Raw genomic sequence first — 13,337 nt, forward strand, 5'->3', positions numbered from 1 at the left:
TGAAGCATGTGCTCCATCCAACTAAAAGCCTAAGCTAATAGTTGAACTACACATTTATGTTTATATATAATATGCTCAACACCCGTGACTAATGATAAAAAGAATAGAATAGACAATTTTTCTCCAAGCCAAGAAGGTGCAACATCTTCATAATGATGTTTTGTAATTTTGTTAAATGGTGGATATGATTGTGATTTTTACATATAAGCCATAAGATACATATATATAATAATAAGATTGGTACACACTACCAATTATTTTTGCCACAAAAGATATAATTAGTTGATAATATTAGCTAATTTTAGAGAGATATTCAGTAAATTAGTTGTTAATTAATAGTTGTTTGATGTACTTTTTTTTTTCAAAAAGTTAATTGAAAAAGTTGCTTTGAGTAACTTTTTAAATTTTAGCATGTTGGAGTTACAAAAAGCTGATTAACCAAACACACACATTGATTTTTTAACTAAGTCAAATAGCTAATTGATTAATGTCATGTTTGGTAAATAATCAGCCTATCAGGCAATTTTGGCTTATCTGATCACTATTAGTTGTGTTTGGTTTTTAAGTTTTTTGTAACTCTAAAATACTAAAATTTAAAAGGCTACTCAAAGCAGCCTTTTCAATTAGCTTTTTGAGAAAAAAATTATACCAAACAGCTATCAGCTAACAGCCAATCTATCAAACAACTTTTTACAATCAGCTAATGTTATTAACAAATCATACCTTCTAACCCAAACAATGCAACCAACCCAATCACCTAACAACCATTTACCAAACAAGACCTAAATAAGTTAAAATTGGCTGATAGGTTAATTATTTTACTAAACAAGATAATAGTTATCACATATAATATTCCCACATGCTTTTATTTATGTGTAGCAAGTAGCAAAAGAAGCAAGTGACCACTTAGAAAACATCTGATAAAATCCAGTGTACTGCTAACGTTGTGAGCAGATGATTGATGTTATCCTGCCATCATTATATTCATCACTATACTTTTGGATGCCACAAAAATAAATAGCACAAGTGATGATGGTGCAAGAATATGTGAGCCCTCCACTACCTATTGGTGAATATATGTGGTCTCAATCGAAATCATTCCACAACTATCAAACTCAATTTGTTTTCTCTTAGATTCTTTCTCCACTACAGGAGCAACAAAAAAATAATACATAAATCAAATTTACCTTTAAAAATTCATTGGTAAATTATTGCAAATTTATATGTATTTAATTTATCAAAAGATTTTCGTAAGTAAAACACCTATAAGGGTGCGTTTGGTTCGCACATGGGAATCGGAATCGGAATGGGTATTAAATACTTGGTAAGGGTAATGGGTTTTGGTGAAAGTATTTAGCATGTTTGGTAGTTGGGTGGAATGGGAATGATTATTAATAGTTGGGGAAGAAATGATGAAGGAAGATGAAACCCTTATTTAATAAGGGTATGGGTTTTGCCATTAATGGGGTATTCCAAACCCATAGTAGCATTCACAAAACCTATCAACCAAACACTAACAATCACTTTGATACCCATATCTTATGCCTAAACCCCCCAACCAAACACACCCTAAGTATTTAAGTTGTAGATATTTAATCATTTACTTGATCGGTAGGTATTTTTTCGTAATGAGTGGTAGGCAATAAAGGAAAACAAAAACAAAAAGATTAGTAGCTACAAATCCTACTATGGACTTGTTTGGTAAATAAGGATTGGATCGAAACTTAATTGTTTTGACTAGCTCAGCGTTTTAGCTAAGTTAAAATAAGAGATCAGAAAAAAAATGTTGGTAAACAGTCTATTTGATTAGCTTTTGCAACCGAAAAAGCTGAAAATTGAAATGCGTTTCAGTGCAACGTTTCCACGAAATCAATTTTGCTAACCAAATTGGCCTTGAACAATATAGTAAATATATATATATAACTGTCCGTTTGGAAACTCGAAAAATGACTCTCTTAAGTTATTTTTCAAATTTTCAAGTGTTTAGGTATTCAAAAAAAAATGAAGTCCAAGAAAAATATTCATTTGGCCAATGGTAAAAAATAAAAAAAATAGATTAAAAAAAGTTGAATTTTGCGTAAACTAAGTGTTCCTAATTTTTTTAGTCTGAAGACATTTTCTGAATTCTTTATTTTCTCATCTCCGTTTTCCCTCTCTTTTTTTTTAAAAAGTTAATTCATGGATTATTATTACGTACTATTATTATTACCACCACCACCACACCACAACCACAACCACAACCACATCACCACAGCAACTACCACACCACCACGACCAACACCAACACTAATAACTACCACCACCACCACGACCAACACCAACACTAATAACTACCACCACCACCATCATCATCGCACCACCACCACAACCAACACCACCACCACCACCGCACCGCCATCGACGCTGCCACCACCACCACTAACACCAACAACTACCACCACACAACAACCATACCACATTTTATTATTGTTGTTGTTATTATTATTATCGTTATTATTATAATAAATATAATAAATAATATATTCATTTTCAAGAAAATGAACTAATCAGAGAAAACATTCACTTTTTTAACTTTTAGTCAAACAGAAAAAGATAATTTTTAGACATTTAGCAAAACATCATAAAATTAAAATATTTTTCTAAAAATGAGCCATTTTTAAAAAAATATTTTTTAAGTTTTCAAATAGACATAGACCCTTAATTGTATATATATGTGGGGTGGACATCGAGTCACCCCACATTTAATACAAAATTTATAGTTCAATTATGACAAACAATTTCACACAATATTTGTTCATACAAGATTAATCAAATAGTATATCAATGAGCACTAACAAACTTCTTAATTAGATCTCATTCATTACTCTCTCTAATTTGAAGACTCATCAGTCATCAACTACCAACCATCTTACTCGTTTAGGCTAGACGTACTCCTCCTTCTTGGACCAAGAATATAGTCCATTTCTAGGTACCACCATTGCTCCATTGATACGCTTGTTTTGTCTTAGGCCAACTTATAGCCCATGCTCGAGATTCATATATCAACAAAGTTTTATAAGAAAATGGTTAAATAGGTTTCTAAACTTTATACAAAAAGTTAATTAAATTTTAAAATATGCAATTAAAGCTATTAGCATAAAATCTTTGTCCATTGAAGTTCACCAATGGGTTTTTTCTGTCAATTGTCAGTAGAAGAAGGCAACCAAATGGTTAGAGAAACCAATTCTGGTCCCCTTCTCCAGACTTCTGGTCTCCTTTCCAAAGCATGGCGACTATTTCTAGTGGTCTTTTCTAAAGAATACAATAGCTATGATTTTTTTATGGCCTTCTCTAAAGAATGCTACCATTATACATGCATAAAGAGTTGGTCTTGTGTGAGATCTGACCATTTTACATAAACTTATTTATTAATCAAATAGTATATTAATTAACGAATGAACACTAATATAACAAACTCTATGATTCAACCTCATACGGTACTTAGAAACAGAGATTATAACAATACAACACACTATTTCGACCCAAAAAAAAAAGTACAGAATTTGGAAATCTTAATATGAAACAGACTAAAGACTAAATTAAAGCACTGACGATATATATATATATATATATATATGAGATAAGGTAGATCACGCTACGCTCACACTGGGTGAAATATAATTCTCTCAGCTCATTACCTTGAGACTCGTCACTTTTTTGCAGCCTTTGCTCCCACCACCGCAAGCGGTGGCGATAATTGTCCGCTCCCAAGGCTGAGATAGCTTTGGAGATGGTGCCGGCCTTTCATAATTGTTTTCCGGCCACCATCAAAAGCGTTGATGATCATCGGTCCCGGAGGATCCTCTGGTTTCGGTGCCGGCGGAGGCGACCGTCCACCCGGCCTTTCATACTTATTATTACTGCATGTTTTCCGGCCATCATCGATGATTTTCTGTTCCCAAGGGTCGTCTGGTTTCGGTGGCGGAGGTGATCGTCTGCCCGGCGGCCTTCCCATATTCTTGAGGTTATCACTGTCACAGTTACTAGTGACCATTAAGAGCAGATTGTCGTCGTCTTGGAGTTTTCCGGCGGCCGGAGAGGAGGTGGATACCTCTCTTGTTGCCGGAGATGATGTCAGAGCGGCCGGCGGTAGTACACGTGAAGTCCTCCCATATGTATCTGCATCACCAGGAAAATATTAATTATCATTTCATTTTGCAATAATGGTGAGATAAAAGCAATATATATGATTTGGCATGCAGAATATACATTCCATAGAGAATGTGAAATGATTACACAATTTTCTCATTGTTATAGGCTAAAAAAAAACATAAACTCCACACAAATTGTATCAGATTTAATTTACTTCTCGTGTGATTTGGATGTTATTACATGATAGCAGGTTTAATAATTTACTTCATGTGTGATTTGCATGCTATTATAAGGTAGATGATTTACTCAGTGCACACCCACAAAGCAAACAAACAAACAAAACCATAGTCTATTATCTATATAGGAGCATGTATATATGAATTGAAGCTTATTAATTAGCTAGGACAGCTAATTTTAAGGAAAATAATTTTACTATGTATAACGGAATCCTGTTTCGATTTCACCTAACTTATATCTCAAGCAAAGTCGAACATACAATTTCACAAAATATATACTCCATATAAGGTATAGTAGAAATTAATGTTTTATGCTCTTAATTAAACTAAAATCTAATCAACATCATATATACTCATAAAAAGAAAATCAAAGAAGTTAATTGCAACATTAATTTTCACAAAACAATATGTTTAGTACAAGCTAAGTAATTAAGCACCCGTAAAATATGTGATATACAATATTATAGCAGTTTTCTTAATGATATAGTGTAAAAATTAAACACAACTTAGTAACTTACCAAGATACTATAAAAGGCATGTTGGTATTTACTAAGAGTATTATTTGTTTTCAAAAAATTAAAAAGAGAGAGAGAGAGAGAGAGAGAGAGAGAGAGAGAGAGAGAGAGAGAGAGAGAGAGAGAGAGAGAGAACTTGGTAGCTAGAAATACTACAAAAGAAAGTTATTTTACCATACCTAGCAAATTTCTTGCTTCAGCTCCCAAAGAAGCAATTAGGAGGAAGAGAAAGGCACATATTACTTTGAGAATACTCATTGTGATGCTCATATTTTATGTGTTACCAAGGGGTGAACAGAGGCTCTTTATATAGTTTGGAAATTATATAGAAAGAGAAAGTGGGAGGTGCATCATAACCCAAACTTTCTTATTAAATTAATGATATGCTCTTTGGTTAAAAAAAATTTTAGTTACAAACATTGGAATTTGAATCATAATTAAAATTATTAAATACTTGATATATAATTTAATGGGTTTAAGTGAGAGAAATCACTTTCTTTCATTTGGTGACAAATAGAAATTGGAATCAAAATAATTAATTAATTAAAAATATATAATACATACATAACTATATAGTCAATGCAGAAGTAAATCGCGAGCCGCCTTAATGTGTGCACAAGGAATCCAATTCAGACCTTCCAGCATTCTTGGGCCTTTTTCCCATACATGGAAAACCCCACCTTGTCAGCAATTTTGAAGAGCCAATAAAGTTAGACCACTAACAAGAACTAAAAAATGTTGGTGTGTTGAAATGAATGATTCATATTTTTTTTAAATTTTAGTATTTTTATTATTTTTCTTATTTTACCCTCTATTATATCATTTACTTTTCCTAAATACCACTACATTATGCCCGTGTAAAGTTTAGTAACGGAATATTTCGTTAACTATTTATTATTCTTAACTTACTCATTGATTTTAATAAAGAAGGTCTTAGGTTCGAACCCCATCACAATCAGAATTTGCATAATTCTTGGACATATACTATTAATATGTTAGAGTGTATTAAAAACTATAATATAAAATTTAACATGAACTTGGGTCAATTAATTAGAATCAGTCATTGGGTATTGATGAAATGATACACCTAATTTATCGTATATATTCAACAGTCAACAGATATGAGCTCGGAGAAACTATGCATGGGAAGTATAATTTGGTTCTATTTTTGAAGGTGCATTGCGTCAAGACACTAAAATTGCAATGAAGCACACCAGGGGACTAGAACAAATCAAGAATTCATTTATGGAGAAAGTGGTAACAAGAGGAAGCATGGATCACACCAAATTGGTAAAATTAATAGGGTTTTGTTAGCAAAAACTATGCATGTGTACTTTTCAGCGAGGATGCTTCCTTTTAAAACTGTTGTTGCACCAGTTAATCCAACATTTATGCCACATGCTATATTTATGGATTCTTGAATATTTACTTTTGAGTTAATTTCATTTTTTGTCCAAGATTTATATGTGACAATCCACTTTTAGTCATTTTCTATTAGAACATCCACTTTTGGTTGTAGTATTATTGTGATATAACCATTTTTGGTCCTTTATCAACAAATCAGTTTAAATAGCGTTAACTACAAGGACATTTCGATCTTCAATTATGAATGTTTCCACAAAAAAATAAACATAAAAAATATACCGGTTCAACATACTTTGTATACAAAAAATTGAAATGTCTTTGTATTTAACGATATTTCAGCGATTTTGTTGCTAAAGGACTAAAATTGGTGATGCCACAATAATACTAGGACCAAATGAGGATGTCCTAATAAAAAATGACTAAAAGTGGATTGTCACCTATAAATCTAAGATAAAAAATGAAATTAACTCATTTACTTTTTATGGAAAATTTGATAATAATCTTGCGTTGATATATGTCAAGATATCAAATGATACTTTGATATAAATTCTTAAACACTAACTTAAAAATACACATTAAACATTAGACTATTATTCGCACTATACGCATGTAGTAACTACGAATGTAGTAACTAGTTTAGTAATAAATATCAAATCTAAAAGTATAGTACAAAAAAGTCTTCAACCAAGGCAACTTATTAGTTATTACCAATTCACGATGTAATATACTAGTATTGTAATTGAAAGATACATTGGTGAAACTTTGTGAATTTTTATCCATTTTTTTTTAAATAGATGAAAATTTCTATCCACTTTTTGACCAATGGTATTTTTCTTATAAAATCACAATGATTAAATTTTGATAAATACATGTTTTAACAACCTAGAAGTCTATGACTATTTGCTTGTGAAGGGATGTTTTACCAAAAGTATTTGTTCCATTCAAAATAATTTAAATTTGTTTCACTCAATCAATATTTTTATTTGATAATAATTGTAAATTTTAATATAATTTTTTTTAAAAGCTAGTGTCACGCGTTGATCTTGATATAGGACTAATAATGTAGTCTCTTCTCACTTAAATATTTATATGCAAAAAAAAAAAAGTTTCATCTATTTCAATAAATATTTGCTAAGTCAAATAAAAGAAAAAAGATAGCAATAATGTAACTAAGCTATCATAATCTGCAAGAAAATCTATGAGTACCTTAGTGGAGATGTCCCATGTTTACCAAACTTACTCAATTTAGAAAAGTTGCAGCACTAAAGATTGGGACCATCTAGGCATCTAAAATATTATTTTCATAAAATGACTACAAATAAAATATATTATCATTTGTACAATAATATTGGCTCAACTATAACACAAATTAAAGTTAATTGTATAACATAATATACTCATTTTACAGTTTTATTTATATATTTATTTTACATCGTCTAGCTTAACTTATCGTCCTTGCTTTGATTCCTAACCTTCTCAAATTTATCAAAAATAAAGTTTTTTTTTTTTTTTTTTGGTGCAACCCTTCGAGTATGAACCTTAGCTTGGCTCACACATAGCAATTTTTTTGGATGACTAGTGAAATCTGTTGCCACTATTCGATAGTGTGCGGCATTGATAAACTCCATTTCTATGTAATAATTCATAAATCTCACACACACACACACACACACACACAAAAGAAGAAGAAGAAGAAGAAGAAGAAGAAAGAAGAAGATAAATTGCACTAAGAAATCTTGTCCGATAGACTCAATCAAAAGATGGCAATGTCTTATTATTAATATTGTTGCTATTATTTAGCTCAAAACGTAAATCAATCCAAATATGGTAATATAATTGGTGAATAGTGAATACCCAAATTGCATAATAAATTATCCAACATATATTTAATTGTAAAAAATTTTGTTACAATATGAAAAATAAAAAATACTAATAAATATCTTCATTTAATAAAATTGATTAAAATTCATTGTCCTTCAAAAAAATACAAAAAAAACAAACAAACAAACAAACAAACAAACAAATGATATTAAAATACATTGTGGTATTGTTTTTGCCTTTTGGTAGAGTTAAAATCTTGATCTAATGTCAAAATGTCTCAACAAGATTTATGTATTCTGCCTGCATTGGCAGTTCAACTGGTCACAGGGGTGAAGTTTGGGAGCAAAGATTTGGATTAAGTCTCACCAGCAAGGCTGCAACAGTGTGGAAGCAACCTTTCAAAGTGAAGAGGCGCTTAGGGTTGGAGATTCAATTTTTTGGAAGCAAAGATTTATGTATTGTCTAGTGAAGTATTCTTTATTTATTTATTGGAGTAATAATTGATGTGTCAATCCCACATGATAAATTGATAATTATACTCTTTTGTGTAATTAGTTTCCATGTGATTTATTATTAAAGTTGTACTACATGTCCCTTTAAAATAAAAATTTTGATTTTTTTAAATGTGATGATCTATCATTGATAGTTAGAATAAATTAATTTTTTATGGAAAAATATATTTTTTTTTTAAATCATGACTTGATAATAAAATTCTTTATATTTTTTTATTAAATGTTCATAAACTAACTAATTGTACCATGAGTTAAAACAGAAATGCACTTAATAATTAAATATAGAGAAAAAAAGTCTAATCAAATAGTGCCACATTATTGGGGGGATATTATGAGATAAATTTAGAAATGAAATGTAATCTCTGTTTTTTTTTGTTTTTTTTTTTTAATTTAGAGTGTGTAACCTTTTTTTGTGTGTGTAACCTGAATGTACACTTTTTTTGTAGATTTTTCCACTTTATTTTTCCTTCATGCTTACATGTCATGTTTTGATACACTCGATAAAAAAAGAAAAAAAGTAAGTTATATATAATTTGAATCATGCTAGATACCCTTACAATTGACACTCCATATTAGTAACTCTCCAACATGAAATATATAGATTCTTCATTAACTCATGAAGGGATTATTTTGTTTTATTTTATTTTTTTGAGTAGGGATTATCTAATAATTCACTGGTAATCCACCAAAAAATGGTTTTTATTTTTTATTTTATTTTTACTCCGTGAAGTGAAACACAGAAACATGAGTGAGAAACATTTTTCTTATAATTTTTCTTATTTCAATTTGTTTCTAAAAATAAAATTAGAACATATGACATAAATTCTACTCATAATTTACCATTATCATTCTCCATATATAAAATAATATAACCATGCAATCATTTAAGTTAGGTCCAAAGTTAACTTTGATATATAGTGGATTTAACAGTAGCCTTAAATTATTATTCTAACCTTTTACTTGGAAAATTAAAGAATCAAATCAAAATGTTAATTAGTTATTATTTTCCACTATTACTGCATACTAAAAGATGGATTTAAGGATGACAATCGGTCTTATTCAAATGGGAAGACTCTTCATCACTTCTTCACCCATTCAGTTCCGGTAGAGAATTTTTAAGTATTTATTTCCTCCATTGTGGTGGGTAATTATGAATTTGTGATATATATCAAAAATTTTAGTCTCCCAACTATTAGCATAGTGATAATTTTGTTTAATAACGGACAAATGTCATCCGATGATACCATCATTTTAATGCCAATTTTGATCACTGCACTTACACCGTCACGGAATTCGACTCAAACATTTCGGAATCTCATAATTTTAAGGTTATTTTCACCTATCCAATTCCCTTTGGCTATCTCATCAGTATTAACTTTTTCTCAATTTCTTTGGTATGGATGAAAGAAAATAACCTTAAAATTTTGAGATTCTGGAATGTTTGAGTCAAACCAAAGAGTCAGTGACCGAAGTGATCAAAATTACATTAAAATGATTGTCATCGGATGATATTTGTGCGCCATTAAACTTGTAGACAAAAACTGTCATAATTTGTATTTACTCACTTATTTTATAAATAATAAACTATTTATAATTATTGGTTATTTTATTCAATAATAAACTCAATGCTTGGGGCCACCCTAGGTCCTACGCTAGTCCAAGTTATATATATATATATATATATATATATATATATATATATATATATATATATATATATAAAGGCTTATGATCCCATGAGAGCACACTCTCGGGAGAAAAGTAAGAATCAATCTCAACTTTACATCTCAAAAATCAGACGGATCAGATCAAATTTTAAAAAATACGGTGGTATTATTATAGTTATCATCAACTTTACCATGCAACTTTAATACTATATTATGCACTTTTAACAATATAATGTTTATTTCTGGATAACTTTTCAAGATATCAATGAAAAAAAAAAACAAAATTTTATACCTAAATTGTAAATGCTAAACCCTGGGCTAAGCAGTAAAAAATGAACCTCTAAACCAAATAAAACAAAAAAGATCAATCATAAACTCTAAATCCAAACCTTAAGTGCGCTGCACTTTTGCATTTTTCAAAGTGTAATTTTTAATACTAAACGTGCAATTTTTAATACTTTACCATTCACTTTTTAACAAAATAATGTGCATTTTTGAAAAATCCTGAGAAATGCACAATATAGTGTTTAAAGTTCGCCTTTTGTAAAATTCACTTTTTAATATTGTACCATGCACTTTTTAACAACATAATATGTGCATTTCTAGAAAATCCTAAGAAGCTCACAATAAATTACGAAAATATAGAATCAAATTTTTTTTAAAAAAAATTGATCTGATCCGTCTGATTTTGCCAGATGTAAAGCTGAGATTTGTTCTTAGTTTTTTCCTTGGGTGGGAGGAGGGAATTAGAGGGGAAAGAATTGTAATTCGGTGAAATTGCAATTCAATGAATAAAGTAAGAATTGAAATTACAGTGTTTGGTATGCAGGAATAGGAGTACAGGAAATTGAAAGGTAAGAAATGACAAAATGACTAAAATGTCTTTATGTTGTAGTATATGTAGTAGTAGTAGTAATAATAATAATAATTCTTTCAATAATAATAATAATAATAATAATAATAATAATAATAATAATAAGTATACTAATAATAATAACAATTCCTTCAAAAATAATAATAATAAGTATAATAATAATAATTCTTTAAAATAATAATTATAATAATAATAAATTTTTTTAAATAAAAAAAAAAAAGAAAAAAAAAAGATAAAGGGTATGGGAGGAGGGGCAAAATTGTCTTTACACCAACACAATTGCCCCTCATCTCCACCGAATTGCAATTCATCATTTGGAGGGAATTTCAATTCTGGAGAATTGCAATTCCCTCCAACCAAACAGTGTAGTTTGGGAATTCACTGAATTGCAATTCATCCCAAACTACACTCAACCAAACAGGCCATTAATTTTTTTTCATCTAACAATTTTAACAGGTTACATAGCTACAAGTTATAGGTAATCTATGCTGACTTGGACTTTTTTTTTTTGTTTTCTTCTTCTTTTTCTTTTGAATTTTTTTTGTTTTCTTCTAAACCTTTTCCAACCCAACAATAGGTACAGAAACCGTAAAATAATAATAAAAAAAAAATCTTATATTTAGGCATTTAGCTACTGGCAGTAGCTTAAATATATATATATATATATATATATATATATATATATATATATTAATTATATTTAGCTACTGCCAGTAGTCAGTAGCCAAAATAATAATTAAAAAAAATTATAATATGTTTTTATAATAACAAAACATATTATATATAATTATATATACTAAAAACAAAAATTCCAATTGAATCGGAACCGGAACCTTTATATAAGGTTCCGGTTCTGGTTTGTGTAACTTTGGAACCGTGAATCGGCGGTTCAGAATCGGAATGAACCACGGTCACTCCTAGGCAGGTCGTCGGTGGGCTCGGCGCACGCTGCCGCAAGGGAGGGGAGGAGTAGTGGATTGTGGAAGGGCTGTGGTGATTTGGTATAGTGAGCACTGGTCCGGTTGAAGGCACAAGGGAGGGGCAGCGTGAGGCGTTGATTTTTGGGGTTAACTTAAAAATTTTGGGTTGACTTAAAAAGAAGATCTACATAAGCTAATTACATGTGCCATGTTATCATAGTAACCTGGTAACCTGTGAAAAATGCTAGATGAAAAAAATTAATGGTTTGTGTATCGAAATGGACGTTATGAAAGTTCAAGGTACGGCTGAATAATCAATATAGTTTATGGTACGGAATGACACTTTAGCCTAATTTTTTTTTCCACTTTTTATGGTTAAAAATTCAATACTTTTTTTTAGTCTTGTAAAAGGTCGTACCTCAAACCCACTGTAGCTCCAATTGAACTTTGGTTGATGCAAATAGGGGAAAAGATCAACTTAACTATACAGTGATATTCTTAAAATTAATCATATATTTTTGAAATTTTATAATTGTAATCTGTATGGCAATATCTATTTGGACTATTTCGTTTGTTTTTAGGATGAAGTACAAACGATAATTGTAGAATTCGTCCCTAAATATTGGTCATGCTCACTTTTCGCCCTAAGTTATCATTGACATTGCACTTTTTGTTCCTTTACTAACAAAACATTATAGACGAAATTTTCAACCTTAGTATAACTCAGTAACGAAAAATGAACACGAAAAGTTTATAAATGACGAAAAGTGCAACGCCAATGATAACTTAAGGGCAAAGAGTGAACACAACCAACACTAAGGGACGAATTTTATAATTAATTATCTTATAATTTAGGGATGAAAAGTATAATTTTTCCTAACATTAAATATGATGGAATTATTAAATCGATACAATTAAATAATTTCAAACTTGGCAACTAATTTTAATAATGCCAGTATATAATAGGAGACAAAAGTTAACTATTAAAAGAAAAACTATTATTCTTCAATTCTATGTTAAGCCCTGCATTATTTTAAAAAAATTGAGGTCATTGGAAGCCGTATTAATCCTGATTGGAGATATTCCTTTAATTATATTTATAAAAAAGCTAATGTTTGTGCGGACCAACTTACAATCCATGAAAAACTCTTCACAATTTAAGTAATTGAGCTCCAATATAACTAAATATTTCACCATATAATATTCAACTTGTCTTAACTATCGATTGTATTAATGTCACATTGTGACGTTTCATTTTTAATTGTTTTTGTAGTGATTCAGTTCTATCTAAAATAT

The 13,337-nt window shown here is 29.9% G+C and overlaps 1 protein-coding gene across 1 annotated transcript; it reads right to left on the minus strand.

Moving 5' to 3' along the window:
• Positions 1-3,606: 3,606 nt before the first annotated feature.
• LOC115997591 lies at positions 3,607-5,144 on the minus strand. The gene is made up of 2 exons (XM_031237180.1): positions 5,062-5,144; positions 3,607-4,158 (listed from the first exon to the last, which is right to left on the minus strand). The coding sequence occupies exons 1-2, from the start codon at positions 5,138-5,140 to the stop codon at positions 3,689-3,691; spliced, it is 549 nt and encodes a 182-aa protein (XP_031093040.1). The 5' UTR covers positions 5,141-5,144; the 3' UTR covers positions 3,607-3,688.
• Positions 5,145-13,337: the final 8,193 nt, after the last annotated feature.

Source organism: Ipomoea triloba, chromosome 11, assembly GCF_003576645.1.
Source record: "Ipomoea triloba cultivar NCNSP0323 chromosome 11, ASM357664v1".
Classification (NCBI taxonomy): Eukaryota; Viridiplantae; Streptophyta; class Magnoliopsida; order Solanales; family Convolvulaceae; genus Ipomoea; species Ipomoea triloba.

Coding starts and splice junctions, on each gene's coding strand:
- LOC115997591 (XM_031237180.1), bottom strand. CDS start 5,140: ATGAGTATTCTCAAAGTAATATGTGCCTTTCTCTTCCTCCTAATTGCT. Junction 4,159..5,061: donor TGAAGCAAGAAATTTGCTAG/GTATGGTAAAAT, acceptor CTGGTGATGCAG/ATACATATGGGAGGACTTCA.